We start from the raw sequence: 19,246 nt of genomic DNA on the forward strand, positions 1-19,246 counted from the left end.
AATATCCACATTTCGGGGCTTGTGTGGCTCACCGGATGCATAAACGACCCCCTAGATCTAAGCCCGAAGCCAATCTGCATTCACGCCCTGCATGCTAAACCAGGAAATGCATGCTCCGTGCCGAATCTATAATACGCACCATCCTCCGTAACAAGCATCAATCACGAACCACTTCTTACATCTAACTTATGATCATCGAACGTAGATGGATATTAGATTCCTAGGTAAATTTTGAAGACAGTGTTCATACAAGTCGTCCTACCTCACAGTGGGCAGAATATTTGCTTGTTCTCCAGCAAAGAACTTCTTCTGCTCTAAACAACGCTCACTTTTACAACCCTGGCATCTGAGACCCATCTGTCTGGAACAACTGTCACCACTTTGAAGATGAGCATGGGCAATGTCTGCCAGTGCTTGGATGAAGACGGGACTTCCGTTCAAACTTTCTGCTCGCTTGACTCCCGGGTGCCCTTTGGCGTCCTCATGCAACACTTCCTGGTCAATCTCATAAAGAGTCTCGATGTGGTCGCTTGTGAAGGCGATAGGTACCAGGATCATATCAGTATGCCCTCGTTCGAAGTAATGTTTGACAGTGTCACTTGTTTGTGCACCCAGCCATGCCGAAGGTCCGACCTGTGATTGCCAGCACAGTCGGTATGGATTGGACTGTTTCAGCCGCTGCATAACGGCATTGACCGTGGCTGCCACTTCCGCAGGGTATGGATCACCTCTGTTGACCACACTCATAGGAAGACTGTGGGCCGAAAATAGCAGCACCACATCCTTTCTGCGCTCCTCCGGGTACTCAGCCAGCTTGTCCTCAATATTCCTTGCGAATGCTTCCACAAGGCCAGGATGCGTAGGCCAACGGTCTATAACACTCCATGTAATGGCCCCTTCGGGATTTACCTCTCCTGTAGCTCTTTTGCCTTCGAGGCGGTTGCGCCACTTCCATAATTCGTTCAGCGAACTTCCTGTCGTGGAACAACTGTATTGAGGATATTGTGTGAACGCAACTGCTCGACCACCTTTACCGCGGCCGAACCCGTCCTTGATCAGCTGCTCGTACATGTGCTCTGTCAAGGGGTTGGCATATCGAAAGGCCACATAAGGTAGATGAGGCGCCGTTTCCGGTGAGATTTGATCCAGGATTTTGCACATCTCTTCGCATTGATACTCAGACCATTTGCGAATCGGAGAACCACCGCCTATGGCTGCGTATTGTTTTTGAATCTTCGGCGTTCTTCTCCGTGAAATCAGTGGCCCGATGTATGATTGTAGCGGTCCCAGAGGGATCAGGTCGGCGTCTGCGAATAGCCTGCTCAAGAAGCCTCCCACTTCATCCGTCGTAGAAGGACCTCCCATATTCATGAATACCATTGCGGTCGGGCCTTGTTTGCCAACGGAATCTTGGGTTACCGGAGGTACCACACTGGCCATGCCAGCTTTATGTGAGCCATATTTGTTGAGTAGGCTGACTGGTGAGCGAGCAACTGGACGTTGTGCTATTGACCGAGTAAGGTGCGAGACCGAGTGGCGGATCGACATTGTGAGTGACTTGGAGTCTGGAGAAAAGTAAGGCTACCGGGCCATCGACAATTCTGGAAAAGGGACCAAATCACTAGAGGCTTTGCTGTAGGAGGTATGAGTATTGAGACGGTTGAGGAAGTTCAGGATGAAGTACCTAGGTAGGTACGCAGCTTGAATTATTCTGCCGCAGGATGAAGCAGTAAACTTTGTGTCTCGAACAAATAAGCCGCAAGCAGTAACGATGACCGAGTCGCGCCCACTCAAATCGCCGTGAATGACGCCCTCACTTTTTGAACTTGCCACGTGAGAGCGCGTCGTGTACTATGCGCATGTCATCCGCGTTTCGTAGCCTCACATTGGACGCTTGCCTTTCGTGCCTGTCTAGGTACGTTTGCCCCGCAACTTCACCGGCCATACTTTGGCTTCATCAACAACCGAAATGGCCGACAACTTACCTTACCGATCGAAGGATGAACCGGACGACCCAGCCAGAGCAGAAGATGCTGACGAGGACGAAGAGGAAGTCGATGAGACCGGCTATAAGACAGTCAAAGATGCTGTCCTCTTCGCCATCGAGGTCAGCGACTCAATGTTACGAAAACCTCAAACCTCATCATCAAAGAAGGCCGACACCACTTCCCCCCTTTTGGCCGCGCTCAAATGTGCGTATCATCTCATGCAGCAACGCATCATTTCTACACCTCGGGATCTGATGGGGATTTTGCTGTATGGCACAGAGGCGACCAAATTCTACGACGAAGATGAAAACTCCCGAGGCGGCTGGTCTTTTCCTCACTGTTATCTTCTCACTGACCTCGATGTCCCAGAGGCGCAGGATGTAAAGGCGCTCAAGGAATTGACAGAGGCAGAAGATCCAGAGTCCAACGAAATCTTTAAACAATGCAAAGAACCAGTCTCTATGCACAATGTTCTGTTTTGTGCAAATCAAATCTTCCAACAGAAGGCAGCAAACTTCTCTTCTCGACGGCTGTTCTTGGTCACAGACAATGACGATCCACATGCCACAAACAAGGGCACTCGGTCCCAAGCTACGGTCAGAGCAAAGGATCTGTACGACTTGGGTGTGATTATAGAGTTGTTTCCAATCTCAACTCCAGACCACGCATTCGATACGAAGCTCTTTTACGATGACATTGTCTACAAAGCGTCGCCATCAGACCCCGACGCAATTGCCTACAATCCTCCCTCCATCGTCGACACTGACGCCTCCAAGTTGGCGGCTGGCTCCAATGATGGAATCTCCTTGTTGCAGTCCTTGCTGTCAAGCATTGCTTCCAAGGTGACACCCAAACGGGCTCTCTTCTCTGCGGTAAATCTCGAAATTGCACCTGGCTTCGAGATATCTGTCAAGGGCTATTTGCTGTACAAACATCAGAAGCCAGCTCGAAGCAGTTACATCTACCTAGGTTCGGAGCGTCCGCAAATTGTAACTGGCCATACCGATCAGGTAGCGTACGAAGGCCGCAAGATCCAGAAGGCTGAGATTCGCAAAGCCTACATGTTTGGTGGTGAGCAAATCACTTTCACTGAGGAAGAGGCCAAGTCACTGCGTAACTTTGGTCCTCCAGTCATTCGAGTGATTGGATTCAAGCCAGTGTCGAAACTACCTCTGTGGGCCAACATCAAGAACTCGACTTTCTTATACCCCTCTGAAGAAGCCTATGTCGGAAGCACTCGAGTGTACAGCGCCCTACATCGCAAGCTGGCTAAGGACAAGCTATTCGCCCTCACCTGGTTCGTACCAAGAAAGAATGCCACGCCTGTTATGGCTGCCATGGTCCCAACTCTCTCTGCAAAACCGACTGAAGAGAACTCCAATGCCGCAGGTGCTTCCATTACTGGTGCGCCTCAGGGTCTGCACCTAATACCACTCCCGTACGCAGATGATATCCGGCAAAACCCACCCACAACCCACGAAACTCCTCTACGTGCTCCGGACGAGCTCGTGGACTCCATGAGACCAATCATGCGTAGGTTCTGCCCTTTTCTGAGTAATTCACAGAGCTGACCCCTTGTAGAACAGCTCAACCTTCCCAAGGGCATCTATGACCCTTCGAAATACCCGAACCCTAGCCTCCAATGGCATTATCGCATACTTCAGGCACTTGCACTTGACGACGAAATCCCTGAAAAGCCCGAAGACAAGACTGTCCCGAAATACCGACAAATAGACAAGAGAGTGGGCAGCGAGACGACTGAATGGGGCAAGACCCTCGAAAAGGTGTTCAAAGAATATCAAGTTGAAAATCCAGATACGATATCTACAGGATCCAAACGGTACACGAATGGACAATCCTCGAGCGCTGGTGGTGCGTCGAAGAAGGTCAAGACCGAAGCAGCAGGCGGCGTTGGTGAAGAGGACATCAGAAAGCTCTGGGAGAAAGGCAAACTAGCAAGTCTGACGGTGGCGCAACTGAAGGAATTCTGTGGCTCGAAGAAAATATCGGCGACCGGCAAAAAGGCAGACCTTGTTGAGAGAATTGAGGAATGGCTGGAAAGTAAACGATGATGAAGTGCCTGATTGCATTTTATTTGTGTATTAATACCTGGTAGGCTCACAAGATACCCTTGACGTGCGTATTCTGCTGATGAGGAGAACCAATGAACCACGGAGGTTGTCCTGTGATCTTGCATCTTATGTATCGTTGTCATTATTGAAAGGTTGTCTGGTCAATCATTGCACTCCCAGTCATATCCTGAAAAGGACGCGACTGGCACTGCACCCAAGATCGGCCGAAGATGGTTGATCTCCATTCCAATAGACGATTTCCGTACATCATGGGTCACCGTAGTGTAGCCTCGTAGGAACGCTTTTGCAGGAACGTTGGTTTTTGCGTTGTTCATATGAAGAAGAAAAAAGAGAAGAGAAAGTCAAGTTTGTTGTTTTGAAGCAAAAAATAATTCTGCACACGAAAATCCAGTCACGTGCCTGGACTTGCGGAAATGATCTTCCTCTGCTTGACCGCAGGAACATTGACTTTGTACCTTTTAGTGCATTTGCATGTAAATGACCATGAATGACGTCGAAATCGATTCCTCCCGTCGGCCATTCAATGCTGCCGTCTTCCTCGCATATGCAGCGCATGTGAAAAGAATATCTACCTCACCACGCTGCCCTAGCTTGTTGGTGATGGCTTCTGATGTCCAGCTGGTCTGAACTACCGTCCACGATCGTTTCACCTTCTTGGTCTTTTTGAACAATGGCCAGAGTTCCGTTCATAGGGAGGCTCTTCTTGTAAGGATCTCCTCGTGTGATCATCGACTCCGCTAACCTCATGTTCAGCCGAGAGTATCTTGCTCTATTTGGGTCTCTCATACTCGTCGCGCTAGAAGTATTCGTTCGGATCATTACACTTGGACTGCGTAAGTCACTCCCTTTGTCCTAGGACTGCACCTGACCACTATCCTAGCTCAACCCATCATTCGTTTCTGCTACAACACGTCCAAGAAGTTGTTCAATCGTCTATCTTCCCCAAAGTCGAAACAAGCTCGATCGCAACGGAAAGCAAGGTACTCTGCCATCGCTAATTGCTCCGATTTCACCGAACTCTGTGCGCTATATGGGTATTATGCCGAGGAACATGTCGTACAGACAGGAGATGGATATCTTCTCGGCGTGCATCGACTGCCGTACCGCAAAGGGGAAGAGGCGGGTGCTGCGAGAGTCAATGCTGGACCTGACTCCATCAGAAAGCCTGTGGTATACCTTCATCATGGTCTTCTGATGAATAGTGAGGTGTGGGTGTGCATCACAGAAGAAGAACGGTGTCTGCCGTTTACACTAGTCAATCAAGGATACGATGTCTGGTTGGGTAACAATCGAGGCAACAAATACAGCAAGAAGTCTACTCAGTTTTCGCCGACGTCCACCAAGTTCTGGGACTTCTCGATTGAGGAATTCGCATTCCACGATGTTCCGAACACTATCGATTATATCCTTGACACAACAGCCCAACCCTCGCTCTCATATATTGGTTTCAGTCAAGGCACTGCGCAAGCTTTTGCTACGCTTTCCATCCATCCCGGTCTGAACGACAAAGTCAACGTCTTCATTGCCCTGGCTCCGGCAATGTCTCCAGCAGGTCTGAGCAACGGCATTGTCGATGCATTGGTCAAGACAAGTCCTGACGTCCTCTTCCTCGCTTTCGGTCGCAAATCAATCCTGTCTTCCGCGACCATGTGGCAATCCATCCTCTACCCTCCTATCTTCGTCCGCCTGATAGACATGTCACTCTCGTTCCTGTTCGCCTGGTACGGACGGAACATTACCGTGCAGCAGAAACTGGCAGCATACCCTCATTTGTACAGCTTCACAAGCGTCAAGTCTGTGGTGCATTGGTTTCAAATCATTCGAAACAAGTCTTTCCAGATGTACGATGATGACGGCTCAAACAAATTCAGCATCGGCGCCAGCAACCGATATTACAAAGTCGCAAAGTTCCCTACACGGAATATCAAGACTCCTATTGTTCTTGTCTACGGCGGCAGCGACTCGCTAGTGGACATTCGGGTCATGCTCAAGGAACTGCCTAGACATACCATCGCCACGGAAATTCCTCATTATGAGCATCTCGATTTCCTCTGGGGACAAGATGTGCACAATCTCGTATTCCCACATGTGTTGGAGGCACTGCGCTATTACGCTCACGGGCGTACAACGAACGGCTTGCCGAAGGGTTTGTCGCTGTCAATAGCTGATTCCGCACACCTACACAGAAGACAGCACAGTGGCGGCACCTGGTCTGGGGACGAGTCCTCGTATTCCGATTTTGACGGTGCTAATGACACGCCGCGCACGCCAAGGCTCAAGTCTTATGCTCAGCAGCTTCGCGAAAGACCTTATAGGCAGCAATATAACGAGGTTGAACCTAGTTCAAGAACAACCACACCGCGTGACCCAGAACATCCAGGCAACTCTCTTATGTCATGGTACGAGCAGAACTACGAATTCCCCAAAGAGGATGCCCAAGTGATCAGAAACGGCAAAGCGGACGAGTCATATGTTCAGCGAAACGCTGTGAAAGCGAGGTCAGACGCAGCAGCTGCAAAGGAGCAGAGTAGCAACAGTCCCACCACGACGAGTACCACGGCACGGTCGCCGCCAATAGGCAACGATTCCAAGGCCGCCGGGGCCCAATCCACTGCCCAGGAACTGACAAATGTTCCACCTGAACGAGAAATTGACGATGAAGGCGAACCTCAACGACCCATCACGCCTCAAACCCAAGGGCTCCGACATTCCAGGTCTGCGTCACTCTCAGCCTCAGGGTCCGGGCGGTCCAGTCCGATCTCGCAGCCTGCATTCACTGCACGCGGTATACGAATCGGTAGCTCCAAGCCTAGTGTGGGTCCGACGACGAATTAATGTTAGATAATACGTGTGGAATCACACATGTACAAGAAAAAGAGAAAGACTCCCTAGAATACCGAGATAACGGATCCCGATAATAACGATACAAGTTTTTGTCCGTGGATGCGAGCTGGCCGCTGCAAATTCCGAGCTGCGAAATTCGCATCATGGATGATCTGCGCGTCGCGGTCCATCTAAGATATGCGCTGCATTACGACGATGGTCTTGCGTCGCGGTTGATGCTCGAAGGTACTGCGTCCAGACAGTCACCTGGCCTTCGGTCTTTTCAATTGGGGTCAAGATACGCGCGGTGCCGCTGAAGGAGTGAACAGCCTGCTCAATTATCATCTCACCGGGTTGCCTTTTTAGGGATCGGGTATGAGTATGAGACACGCACGGCGATACTCGACAGAGCGGGTATCATCTCATTAGATCGTTGACGGATTGATCAGTAGGAACCAGGCTCCAGGTGTACAGTACAGTGTGGTCTCTGATTCAGTTTGTGGTCACTTCATCACTCGATCTATCGACTATGACATGATCACATGTTGCTGAGCAGTATGTAATCGATCGGGAATTGACGATTGCTGGCGTCTACAGAAGATATTGGATCTCAATGGAGATATCCATGTCACTCATATCTGGTCTTTCCCCGACACATTAGAAAGGATGAAAAATAGTGCCTAGAGAAACAAAGACTAGAATATGTAACACGTCGAAAGATAATTAATTTTCATTATTGATCCTTGACTTTTCTCTGTGGAAAAGGAGGCCAATTAATAAGTCTAATATGCGCGCGATCCTGAACGCTGCTACGCTTGTAACAATGAAGCTGTGGTGCCAACACCTGACAACACCGCGCAATGCTCGAATTCCACACCCGCTGTCGCTATCCCAATGCAAGTATGCCATGCTGTGGAAAGTGCTGCAAAGACCCAGTCCAGTCTATCATCGAGCCAGAGCTGCTGGCTGCATACGAAGTCGTTCATGTCGTCGAGTCGTTCCCAACACTCTAATAACCCATTTGTCCTGAAGAGAGCCATGTACAATTAGGAGTACCATCCAGGTGTTGAACTTTTTCTGTTTGCAATCTAGCCGGCCAGCACGGCAACTGCGATGGCGACGATAGCACCGAGCAGTGACACAGGAGGTATGTTGGCCATAGATGCAGCGCTTATCGAGCCTGTGACGGTAGCGGTGGTGCCACCTAGTCTAGCACCGTCGCTACCCGCTGCGACCGTTGTGACCGGGTTGGACACGGCAGTGGCACCAGGAACACCATCTGTACCCTTGGTAATCTCCTGAATGTCACTGGAGGTCGAGTTGAAGACAGTTTGAGCAAGTGAGATTGCGTTATTGGCAAGGTCGTAGACGACATACGCAGATCGCAGGAATGTATCGCCCAGAACCGCAGTACTATCATCTGCCGGCGCAATTCCAAACAAGCAGGCTGTTTCTCCGTTTGAGAAGGTCAAAGGCTGACCTTGTGAGTTGGTGCCGGCGTCAAGGAAGAGCTCGTCGTAGGGAACCGAGATTGTCTTGCCGGAAAAGTCAAAATCGATGGTCAAATTATCGGAGTTCTTGCTGCATTCGACGTACGCAGCACCTAGATCCGACTCGTAAACCGCGTCGAGCTTGTCGAAGATAGTCTCGGTGATGTCGGTGGGAAGATAAGTGAGAGTTGAGCCAGAGTCGAGCAGAACGGCTGCAGGCAAAGAGCTGGACGAGGACAGGTTTTGATCCGGGATAGCCAGGCCTGTCAAGGCAATGAGGAGTTCGTAATAGCCGCCGTATATCTCAACGATGGGTACGGTAGCTAAGTCGCCCGAGTATTTGGCAGTATCAACGCCACCAAACAAGATCTTCCCCTCAGACGAGTCCAGATCATTCAGCCATAGACTGTAGGCATTGGAGGCTATGAGTCCAGCGTCGACCAATGCAACTGGCAGATTAGGGTAGGGATCAAGCCCGGCTCGATTGACTGCAACTTCCTCGGAAGCGTAGCCAATGCCCAATACACCCTGAGATGAGGTAGATGATTCGCCAATGCCAAATTGAAAGTCTTCCAGTGTTTCGCCTCCAAAGGTCAGGGTGTCTGTGACGTAGTCGCCGACTGCGCTAGTGCCGTCGACATACGAGATGTTGAACTCACTGTTGACGTATTTGTAGGTTGACGAGCTGGAAGTGCTGTAAGTGCCGCCTTCGCAAGGGTCGCTCGATTCCTCGCAAAAGGTGGAGTTGGCAGTGTTCACCCAGAGATCGGAACTGCCTGTGTCGATGTGCAATCGTAGAGATTGTGCAGGTGTTCCAAGCGTGAGATTGGCGTAGTACAGACTCTCCTCATTGTCCAACGTCTCTGTTACTGTCCCTGATCTTCTCCGTAACCTTGCCCGGTGATTTGCAAGTACATCTGGGTTATTCCGTCTCTGAATAGGTAGGCTGAGGACTCTGGGGGAGGAAGTGCGAGTGGCGAGAGCGAGGGCCGACGCAAGAGGTGCTGTTACGGCGGCCAGTGCCACCACTGTTGAGGAGTATTTCATGCTGAAAGTGCTTGCAGCAGCAAGGGCCGTGCGTTTGTGAGAACCAATAGGCTGCAATGAGAGGAGGAGAACGGCTTCTGAGGTTGCGAGGTCTAAATGATGCGGAGGTGATGTAGCGCAAATATGTATGCAGCAAACGAAGGGTGTGGTAGTAAGAGAGGAAGACGAAGTGTTTGTTAATGCACGACGAAACGCAAGCAATGAGGTGAGGTGTAAGTAAAAGGAAAGAAACCAACTTGGGCCTATTGCTGGGTGGCAGTGGTAATAGTAGTCGTAATGGTGATGGAAGTAACGATGGTCAGCAGCAGCAGCATCATCATGGTTTATGCCCGTTCGCTCTTTTTCAGGCGCAATGGCAGTGAATGGATGGATGGAGTCTGTAGTGGCATGGCGCAGGCGCAGTCATGGAAAATAAGAAAATGGCAGTGGTGGGTGATGCGGCATGTCGGACAAGTCGGCAGGAAGATTCGCGGGAGATGACGCGGAACCCATGGCAGTCCCCGCCTATGCCTAAGCCTAAGCCTAAACGCACACCTTAATTGACCCTGGTGACCTAGTTTCCTCTCCCTTGAGGGGCCTTTCAAAAGATCGCAGTTGCTTTCTATTACGTGGCCGGCTACAACTAACGATGACGAACACATCCAAGCGCCACGAAGCCCCAGAACATTTTTTAATCTACCTAGATGTACACGCCAGGTCATCTGATTCTACAATCAACAATGTGTCCACAGCAGGCCTCAATTATCTGCACTCACGTCGACCTCATTCGAGGCTGGACACAAATGATGAGGCTGATGATAAGGCTTCCCAGCCCACTTCTTTTAGGCCTTTGCGGAGAGTGCTAAAAATAATAAGTTCACGGCTAATTTAGCGGTCACTGTCAGCCTTGCACAATTTCATTGGAGCAACGCGTTCCTAACTTCCAGCCCCCTCGCAAGCCTCACTAACCTTAGCCCGGCCCTCATCAGCCTCCCAAGTCCCCAGGGCCCAAAGGCCTGCCGGTCCGAAGCTTGCAGTTGAACAATCACCTTTCTCCATCGTAATCACAGTCGTTGCAATAACACCATCATCACAATGGAATCGTTATGCACATGTAATTATCATGTTGAGACTGTAATCTCCTTCATAGTACGTATCCTCCACTGCCTATGTTCGACCAGTGTCGAATTGGTCGTGTATCTTCAAGCTCGACGCACCACCACAGGATCTCCTTGGCCTTGTCTATTTCGCCGCCAAGTTCGTGCGCCCTCGCCAAGGCGAACCATGCTTCAGAATTGTCCCAAGCAGACCCGAGTTTCGTGAGCGATGATAATAGTCCGTATGCTCGATCTCGAGCCGCCAATCGATTGAGGTTCTCCGGCGTCTTTTTGAGGTCATCATCCTTCGATTGCGCCGTTGGATGTGTGGCCTGTCCATCGAGGTCGAGCATGCCGTTGACTATACCAACGTCAGAGGATCGACTCAGTGATCGCGTATGCTGAGGTCGACTCTTTTCTGCTGGAACCTCACTCGTCGTGACTGGACCGCCGTCGACCTTCTTGACCAAATCCACCTTGCGCTCATAGTAGTCTAGCAGCACATTGCTGAGCCCAATAATGCCTCCAGGATGGTCGGCATAGCACATCAAGCATGTTTCGTACTGCTCGACTGCATCACGGACACTTTCTGAATTCATCTCTCCGTTCTTCTCTTCCTTTTCCCGGGCAATGGCCATGACGAGCTCCGCTCGCTCATAATAGACATCAGCCCATAATTCGTCGGAGCTCTTACCGCCTCCACCCCATTCACTGTCACTAAATGCTCGAGCCGAACTTTCGACACTTGCAATCAAGCTTTCGATCTTCGCTGCCACTTTTGCTGCTTCGTCGCATGCTTCGCGTGAGTCGTCGAACAATTTGGCTCGCCTGTAAAGCGTGGCGATGACCAACCAGATCTTGATGAGTATGCTCAAAGCGTATCGCTGCGACGCGGCCCTGGCAAAACGAGGAATTGGATCTAATTGTGAGATTCGCGATCCTCCTGTTGGTAGTCGAACGTCTTGCTGTGGCGGCTGAGTCGTATGCTGAACGGGTGGTGGCATCTTGTCGTGCGGTGCAAGATTATGGGGGACTTCTTTTAACGGCCTCTTTGCCTCACTACTCTGATCATGGATGGAGGACGCCGGTATAACCGGAACGTCCCCAGATTGAATTGTTTGCAGCCGCGGATGTGTCGCCACCGACGGTGCTAGAGGCTTCTCTGGAGTCGTGTCGAGAGATCGTCGGGTGTCCAAACTACGACCTTGTCGTCTCCCGTCGGTGGAATGTTCGTGCGAAGATCTGAATAGTCGATGTTTGTGCGGTGATGGCTTCTCATCCTCATCAGTGACCTCAATTGTTGGGGCCTGTGTGGTCTGAGTGCTGGGTCGTGTTGTTGGTGCTGCGATTGTGTCGGGCCCTCTTGACGACTCACTCGAGCGGTCCATCTTTCTGCGAGAGAAAATACTACCTCTCACGCTCTTGATGGTGCCAGCGGAGCCCTTGGGAGGTTGCGTAAGCCTTGTTCTGGACCTCGACTTCTCCTCCATGACATTAAGAGCACCAAATCGACCAAAAATCCGTCCATATAGCACGAGCAGATCGTTGCTGATATTAACTGCGTGTTCGGGGCCCTCTACAAGTTCGGTAAGGGCAAGCTCGGTGATCCGAACTTCAATTATTCTTTGAAGTTCCTCGCACTCCATATCGTCCACGAGCCCAGTATGCAGCGTAGAACCGATCTGTTTCTGTTCAGCTCCCGCAAAGTTTGATGAGTCTCCGAAAATGACGCCCGGCGGTGAAAATTGTTCGAGAGCGGCAGCACAACCTTGGCCTGCAATCTCAAAGTTTTGCCTTGAGGTGAGTAGCAGAGCAAGCAGGTGCCAGAATGGAATCAGGTCGCGCTGCAACTTGTAGGTAGATTCCGCTTGATGAGCCGTCAAATCACAAGCCAATGCCTTCTTCACTACCAATATCGCTTCGTCGACGTCACGTGTCTCCGCCAACAACCTACCAAGTGCGTATAACGTTTTCAGCTGTCTTTCTGTTGGTACATCCTGGGAAGCAGCTTTCTGGAGACTCTGAATGGCTTCGGATTGCAGGCCTGACCGGTTTTCACTGAAAGGTGTCCACCGAGCCCATTGAGATTTCGCGATCCCAATGGCGCGGTACACAACTTCCAGCAAATCCGCCGGCAATGGCTCCTGTGCTGACCCATTGATCAAAGCATGACCGTTCACGGGCTTGGCATGGTTTGGGGTTGCATCCACGGCAAGTGGCAGCAATTCCTCTAGGAGATCTTGGAGCTTGGAGCACAAGTCATTAGCCTTCTCGGCTTCCGATTTGCGCCCGAAAGAACACAGTCCTTCGATACCCTCGGCGATCGTCCTCATGTAGATGCTATCGCTATCTCGCCTTGTCGTGTCGGCGCCATCCTTGGACGCTCGTGCTCGTGCCCGGTCCATGAGTTCTATGTAAGTGTCCAAGGCCTTGTAAGCGAGGTCGAATTCTGTCAAGGTCTTGTGCACCTGGAACAGTCGCCTGAGAATGAGAGTCGAGTGGAAAGTCTTGGTCGCGGCACGATAAAGCATATCGAGGATGTTTCTGCCAACACCGTTGCGCCCCCCTTCACCGAGATCCGAGTCAGCGAAGTCCGGGCCACACAGGATCTGCCAGTTGCGGATGAACTCTTCCACCCAGTCTTCGATCAGCATATTTGATTCAGTGGCCTTGGGGAATTGTGTATTGCGCAAGAGTTCGCTCTCGTATGATGTTTCTACTCGTCGCAGCTCTGTCGCCAAGTCAACATGACTCGGTGGCTGGTTGATCTCCCCTTTCTGCTGCATGATATCTGACACAAATCTGTAATATGCTCTCCACATTGCAAGTTTCGAGACATGACCCGGTGGGTTTCCGAAGGTTGAGGCAGGTACATCCTGGTTCTTAACAGCTAGAACCGCCCAGTGTCGGAAAGATTGCAGTCGAAAGGAGGCTGTGTCGCCGCTGTTCGATACTACCGGGTCAGATCCTCGAGGTTGCCGCTGACCCAATCCTATCCGACCAAGTAGCTGTTGTGCCCAGTAGAGGAGCTGAGGCGTTGATACCACTAGACTCCGATTGGAATCCAACCACGGAAGAAGTGTATAATGGAGATCCCTTGCTTGATGGTCACTTCCGGCTTGCGCAAGAAGCATACCCTTGATATAAACTGCCTTGACCACACAAATCTTTGTCCACAAGGAGTTTGCATCGGCAGCCGCGCGGGTGGGCTCGAAGGTTATGGTCGCAGAGAGGTCCGTTTTCAGCAGTCCAACCCAACGAGCCCATAGCAGGGCAGTCTGTCCTTGTATAACATCTTCCGATGGCTGCCCGCTTGCACGTAACTCTGTCTGTAGAGAGGCGATCTGGTTTTCTGGGGATGTCTGAGTGCTGCTTGCTGTACCGGGCCTGTGGATGGACGAGGAAGCGTAATTGGCGACAGCATGTTCGACTTTTGCAGTCTGGATCAAGCCTGCGTCATGGGGTCAACATCTAGTCCAGGTTGCGCTCTGAGGAACCATACATTTTCGATCTGGGGCGTGCTTCGTTACTTTGCGTATCAACTCCGGGAGCTCATGCCAATTGCCGGCGATGCGCACGGTCTCGAGGAGGCCAATATAGCGCTGGGCTTTTTCATGATGCGCCTGAGGTGTATTAGCGAAAGTAGTTTGATCAGATTTCGGGGAGGGTGGAACGTACACTCATATTGACCTGTCGATCAAGAATTTCTCCGCCCTAATGGCGTATCACGAAGGTATCATGATCGCATGTACTCGGCTGCAGCTCCATGTACGTACTTGAGCTGCAGGAATCCATCGGCAGGAAGATGAACGCGTATTGTAAATTGTGTATGTTCTCGAGGTTCATCGATGCGCCTAGCGGTAGAACTTCGGTAGTTCTCCATTGCCGTTTACGTCGTTCAAAACACACGCTTCTTCTCTGCCACTCATATGCCTTCCACCAATCCATGAACAATAACTACGCTTTATACGTGCTGTCTGTACATTTGTCACCCGACTCACTCGTTCAATCATGCGCAGGCGATCCACATGGATCACGCATCCAAGTCGTGCCGTTAACCCGGACGATATCCAAGTCCGCAAGAATCAGCTCCTCCTTGGGGCTCTGAAGGCTGCACGAGAAGAGCGTGTGACCCTTGGCTTTAAGGAGCTACCTGAGGAGGTGGTGGAGATTCTGCGTGCTTCTCACGAACTTCACCTTCGTTGGGCACCCGAGCGTGCCTACAACACTACGGCTCCGTTCCTGTCAAGGACCTCACCCGGTCTGCACGTTCAATACACTCCTCTCAGGGAGGATCAACCGGACCAGCTCTGTGATCTCCTTCACAAACTATTTGGAGAGGAACTTCGGTGCACCTTGCCCAGGTCAACGTTCATCAGCCCTCCTTTGGTGTCGGAGCGCTTTGCTCAGACTTCATCACTACAATATTACACCCTCCTCCCATCATTGAAGCGTTTTGTGGCTTACCTACATCGCAATTTCTGCAAGCCTTCGGACCTGCTATGTATACATACGGCGTCACTACTAAATATTGCAGATAATGTGGATCTCGACTACGACAGCATTTCTCACGCGCTCACTATGACCGTATTCTGGTCCAAACAACCACCTGTTGTCTATGACCCCATAGGCGATTTTACCACTCTTGACGCTTGGAATCTCGACATTGAAACGAAAAACACAGATAAGGCTGAGGTTGGCATTCTCAGTGCAGCTCCAGCGACCGAGCCCTCAGACATCCAGCTTTCAGGCTTTCTGACTTCAGTGGGAGAAGATGACCATCCAAAACCCACATTGTTCAGTTTTCCGTCGAGGCATCATTCTCTTAATGCAGCACAGCGGCTCTCGCAGAAATATGGTGTTTCGTTCGACAAACCTACAGGCCTGCATCCAATACTTCGAATCTCATTTCCATCTGCAGAGTGCTTGACCGAGCCAGAGAATAAGCCTCCTGGGAGCGTTTGTGCATTACAGACTTACCTCACCCTCCCGTCGCATCTCTTCGCAGACAAATACGCCTTTCTCAGCAACGACCCTCTGTTCCAGAAATCGCACAATCTAGGACAACTGCATTCCATAGCGGGTGAGACGGACCTGGAAGCTCCCGACTATGTCATTGAGAAATGGGGGTCGACAATGCTGCTAGAAATCCCCACTACTGGTGGTAAGGGCAATGAGTCTGCCGACACCTGGGACGCCACGATTCCTTTACATCTACGATACATGCAACCTGAGGACGGAGGGATATCGGAGGTGGAGATGCCTTGGCCTATTGTCTTCTGGGCTTGCACAGCGGAAGAAGGCACAAGATTCCCAGTCAACCCGTTTGACAGGACACAGCTTGGTTATGATGGACTCTTTGGGCCGAGGACGATGTTTTACCATCTGGAACCTTCACCACAAACTCAACCTGCCGGGAAATTGGTTGAGCGCATCGCGGTTCCGGTGTTGGACACCCAATCATCGAGTTTGAGGACCATTGAATTGGTGACTGTGACTACTATAGTCTTGGGGTTTTTGTGGGTTTTACTAAAGTTGAATCTGCTTCCTCGTTTAGCTGCAAGCCGTGTCAAACAGACCTCGGACGTAAAGAAGCAACAATAAAAAGTGCCGTCTGTGCAGAACCCCATATTGACAATTGGTACATGAGCAATTGTTATCTTGGGATCATTTACTCTTTTATTGGTCCTCACGTTCCCATTGAGCTTGCGAAAGGTTAGTCGGGGCTGAGTGTAAAGCTGCGTGAATGTTGACAAGGTACTGGCTGGTTCAATCTTTTGTATGACGGACATCTCTGGCATAAAGTAATGTCTTAAATCACTTCACTGATGGAAATGGCAGATCAATGACACGTGCTGTAAGCCGATTTGACAGCACAAACACAGACGCAAATAGAACACGTCAATTCCCCCAAGACAACAAAAAAGAAAAGTCCAAAAAAAGACGCGACACCTGCAGGATTCTTTTCGAATCTGTTAGTCGAAGTTCGACTTTTGCAAGAGTTGACAATTCTTACCGAACCTGCGCTCCCTATGTTTTGTTAGAGGTAATCCAGGACAGGTCACAAACGATAAAGCTTACCGAAGGAACTGCCTAATACTGCTTATACCGATTGATACATAGCAGGGCAGCTAGATACGAATGAGCGAATGTTGATAGGCACGATGATGAGAAAGTACGAACCGCGTTAACCACTCCTGAGTAACGTTAGAAGGTTGCACAGGCATCAAAGCTAGAGATTACGAACCGCCAAAGTGTCCTGTTGAAACAGGCTATTTGTAGCTGATTTGATGAAAATTTTGGCATGTAAATAATATGTAGCACGATTATCTAGTGCCTTTTCCGAATAAGCCTCGGTATCTCTTGAGGGCTGGTGGTCCTGAAATAAGGGTCTTCCCACAAACGCCTGACGGGGGCTATCGACCAATGACAGGGCCTAATAGTGCCGATTGTGTCAACCACCTAGATAGTTGTCATCCTGTACGTCCTAGGGCTATAGGTCGCTGACACTCTATCGCAATCATCAAGCCTCTATCATCATTGCAGAATGGAGGGGGCCGACAGCAGGTCGATCAAGATTCCATGCGGCTGGCCCGAACGTCGGCAAACGTTCTGGGGATGGGCAACCTCATCAGACACATTCGAAATATACAAATTTCGAGAGCATCTTTACCTGTGAGCATTGTGGTTTCAGCAGCGAATACGGTACCCATATCACCTTCTCATACTCCCTGGGTTCAGGAGTCGAGCTATCCGCGTAAGAGGAAGGTGTTTGATGTAAGTGCATGCTAGATTGACCAAGTCGAGCAACGACCATGACACAAGCAGCTCAATTGTGCGTTGGGACAAGGACCGATAGTTCAGCCTGATATGAATATTCTGACAGATCTCGACTTTCTCCGGCCGTCGACGGAGAGCAGAAGGAGACGATCTCACTGGCATGCACCAATCGGACTGGTTGAGGCAAAAGTATCTTAGGAGTATCAGGACATACTCCTGCAGTACGAAAGATATGCCACGACGATCCTGCGATACCTGGAAGCAAAACAGGCCTTGACTTGTTGCATTTCTTGGCTTCTCAAGCTTCTCGAGAGATGAGTAGTTGGTCCTACTTCTCATCCGAGCGCTATCGAGTCTCCGTCCTTCGATCGATATCAGCCCTTTACCTTGGTTTCGTCGTCATGATGAGTCAAAGCACTGTGCCGACAGTCTGTGTGCATTCTTGCTGGCCGGTGAGTGGCCCTAGCAGAGGCAGAGACACGCCGACGCCATGTCCACGAAGACAATGCGGCCCGGTTCAAGACCAGCACAATCTCTCACTGTCTCACATGGGTCAGCCTGACCGTGCCGTCCAGGTGTTCCAGTACACGAGTGCATCTCGTCACTCTCACGCCTTTCAGCCGTATTCGCGGCAACAATGTCCATACCAAGGTATTATTGGGCGCCAGCATCTTCCTTTTCTGACTGCACATGACCAAGGTCGTATAGTCATAGATATTGTGAAACCGTGGGTCCATCGGCCAGGCAAGCCATGACCGGTCATAGACACCCACAGCTGCTACGATAGTCTGCCACATGACTATGCCTGGCCAGATATCAGGCTGAGGTGCATGTTGCGGGAACCTGGAATAGTATACACCGTAAGGCTGAGAATGATTTAATTTCCGAACACTATTTCCCGGCACGTTGCACGTTGCCTCTCGCGATGTTGGACTAGGAGTCGCTGCTTGAAGTGTGATATTGGGTTTGCACCGGGTCGGCGGGCATGCAACCCCGGAAGACTAACCACCAGAATAGGTAGCTCGCCTGGTTGCCTTTTCGTGCCATGCAATGATGCCGGAATTGCATATGTAAGGGTGTCTCTAACCGATGGTCTCTACACGACTCATGATGTGGGAGGCGGAACATACAAGCGCTGTTGGTGTTTTGAATGAAGTAAAGTTCGATGTCAATTTAGTATGGACTGAAGTATACAGCACAGTCAGGGCGCTTCCCGGAACCCATGTAGATACGCGATGAGGGGTACCAAAGAGGTGCTATCGATATACCGGGAAATTCCCTGCAGGGCAATGTCCATGCATTAATCCGGACAGAGGGGGATGCGTGTTGGTTGATGTTATGCACTTGACTTCATTACCGGACTGTATGCAGTAGAGTTGAACGCACATCGTGTCACGCTGGTTTCTGCGGTGCGTAATTCTTAGTCTTGTGCCCCAGTCGTTGCCCCGACGTCCTTGTGATGTGGTACATACTCTGCTCCGTGAACCTCGAATATAGATCGTCGAAATAGCGTATCAAGTGAATATTAGGCAGCGGGTTCCAGTTGCCTGTCTGGATAATTTTGCTGGTTACCTGGAGAGGAAACCATGTATCACACCGGTTGATTCTGGGCAGTTCCAGATGACAAGGGAGTGTCTGACCCCACAAGGCTGAAATACCTAGGGGTCTGGTGCCTGGTATGGGGGGCCTAATCAAAACACTTGATAGAGACCGTATGCCGTCGATCGGAACGGCTCATTCCGTCGTCCACAGAAGTTCCACAGCCTTACGGGCTGCTCCGCAAATTCCCAAGGCCTCCAGCATATTCTAGCTGCGTCCTGCAACCTGCTTCAAAAGGACATCTGGTCGTTGAGCGATCGCATCCTACCCCAGTCACGGGAGGCCGTATCAACAGACCGCTGCCTGCCAGGGAAGACGTCTTTTTCTGGTACACCTTGCCGAGAACTTGC

The 19,246-nt window shown here is 50.6% G+C and overlaps 7 protein-coding genes across 7 annotated transcripts; 3 read left to right on the top strand and 4 right to left on the bottom strand.

The window, feature by feature from the left end:
- Positions 1-67: 67 nt before the first annotated feature.
- On the bottom strand, positions 68-1,792 carry EDD37DRAFT_687264 (ferrochelatase). The gene is made up of 2 exons (XM_062819935.1): positions 1,685-1,792; positions 68-1,633 (listed from the first exon to the last, which is right to left on the bottom strand). Exon 2 carries the CDS (start codon positions 1,546-1,548, stop codon positions 259-261), a length of 1,290 nt encoding a protein of 429 aa, XP_062668833.1. The 5' UTR covers positions 1,549-1,633; positions 1,685-1,792; the 3' UTR covers positions 68-258.
- Positions 1,793-1,839: 47 nt separating this feature from the next.
- On the top strand, positions 1,840-4,510 carry EDD37DRAFT_633414 (ATP-dependent DNA helicase 2 subunit 1). Its single transcript, XM_062816785.1, has 2 exons — positions 1,840-3,521; positions 3,570-4,510. The coding sequence occupies exons 1-2, from the start codon at positions 1,970-1,972 to the stop codon at positions 4,058-4,060; spliced, it is 2,043 nt and encodes a 680-aa protein (XP_062668834.1). The 5' UTR covers positions 1,840-1,969; the 3' UTR covers positions 4,061-4,510.
- A 241-nt stretch (positions 4,511-4,751) lies between these two features.
- Positions 4,752-7,456, top strand: EDD37DRAFT_658355 (putative triglyceride lipase-cholesterol esterase; the record flags this gene model as incomplete). The annotated part of the gene is made up of 5 exons (XM_062818969.1): positions 4,752-4,786; positions 4,835-4,914; positions 4,962-6,227; positions 6,660-6,795; positions 7,384-7,456. The coding sequence occupies 5 exons, from the start codon at positions 4,752-4,754 to the stop codon at positions 7,454-7,456; spliced, it is 1,590 nt and encodes a 529-aa protein (XP_062668835.1).
- Positions 7,457-7,614: 158 nt separating this feature from the next.
- Positions 7,615-9,829, bottom strand: EDD37DRAFT_633420 (aspartic-type endopeptidase). Its single transcript, XM_062816786.1, has one exon. It carries the CDS (start codon positions 9,439-9,441, stop codon positions 7,993-7,995), a length of 1,449 nt encoding a protein of 482 aa, XP_062668836.1. The 5' UTR covers positions 9,442-9,829; the 3' UTR covers positions 7,615-7,992.
- Positions 9,603-10,353, bottom strand: EDD37DRAFT_449423 (uncharacterized protein). The gene has a single exon (XM_062812856.1). It carries the CDS (start codon positions 10,140-10,142, stop codon positions 9,765-9,767), a length of 378 nt encoding a protein of 125 aa, XP_062668837.1. The 5' UTR covers positions 10,143-10,353; the 3' UTR covers positions 9,603-9,764.
- Positions 10,354-14,325, bottom strand: EDD37DRAFT_449430 (uncharacterized protein). Its single transcript, XM_062812857.1, has 3 exons — positions 14,196-14,325; positions 14,020-14,140; positions 10,354-13,968 (listed from the first exon to the last, which is right to left on the bottom strand). Exons 1-3 carry the CDS (start codon positions 14,199-14,201, stop codon positions 10,565-10,567), a joined length of 3,531 nt encoding a protein of 1,176 aa, XP_062668838.1. The 5' UTR covers positions 14,202-14,325; the 3' UTR covers positions 10,354-10,564.
- A 203-nt stretch (positions 14,326-14,528) lies between these two features.
- EDD37DRAFT_610269 (PIG-X) lies at positions 14,529-16,121 on the top strand (the record flags this gene model as incomplete). The annotated part of the gene is made up of 1 exon (XM_062815196.1): positions 14,529-16,121. One exon carries the CDS (start codon positions 14,529-14,531, stop codon positions 16,119-16,121), a length of 1,593 nt encoding a protein of 530 aa, XP_062668839.1.
- Between the last annotated feature and the right edge of the window lie 3,125 nt (positions 16,122-19,246).

The sequence above is a fragment of the Exophiala viscosa genome (assembly GCF_022695815.1).
Source record: "Exophiala viscosa unplaced genomic scaffold EDD37scaffold_7, whole genome shotgun sequence".
NCBI lineage: Eukaryota > Fungi > Ascomycota > Eurotiomycetes > Chaetothyriales > Herpotrichiellaceae > Exophiala > Exophiala viscosa.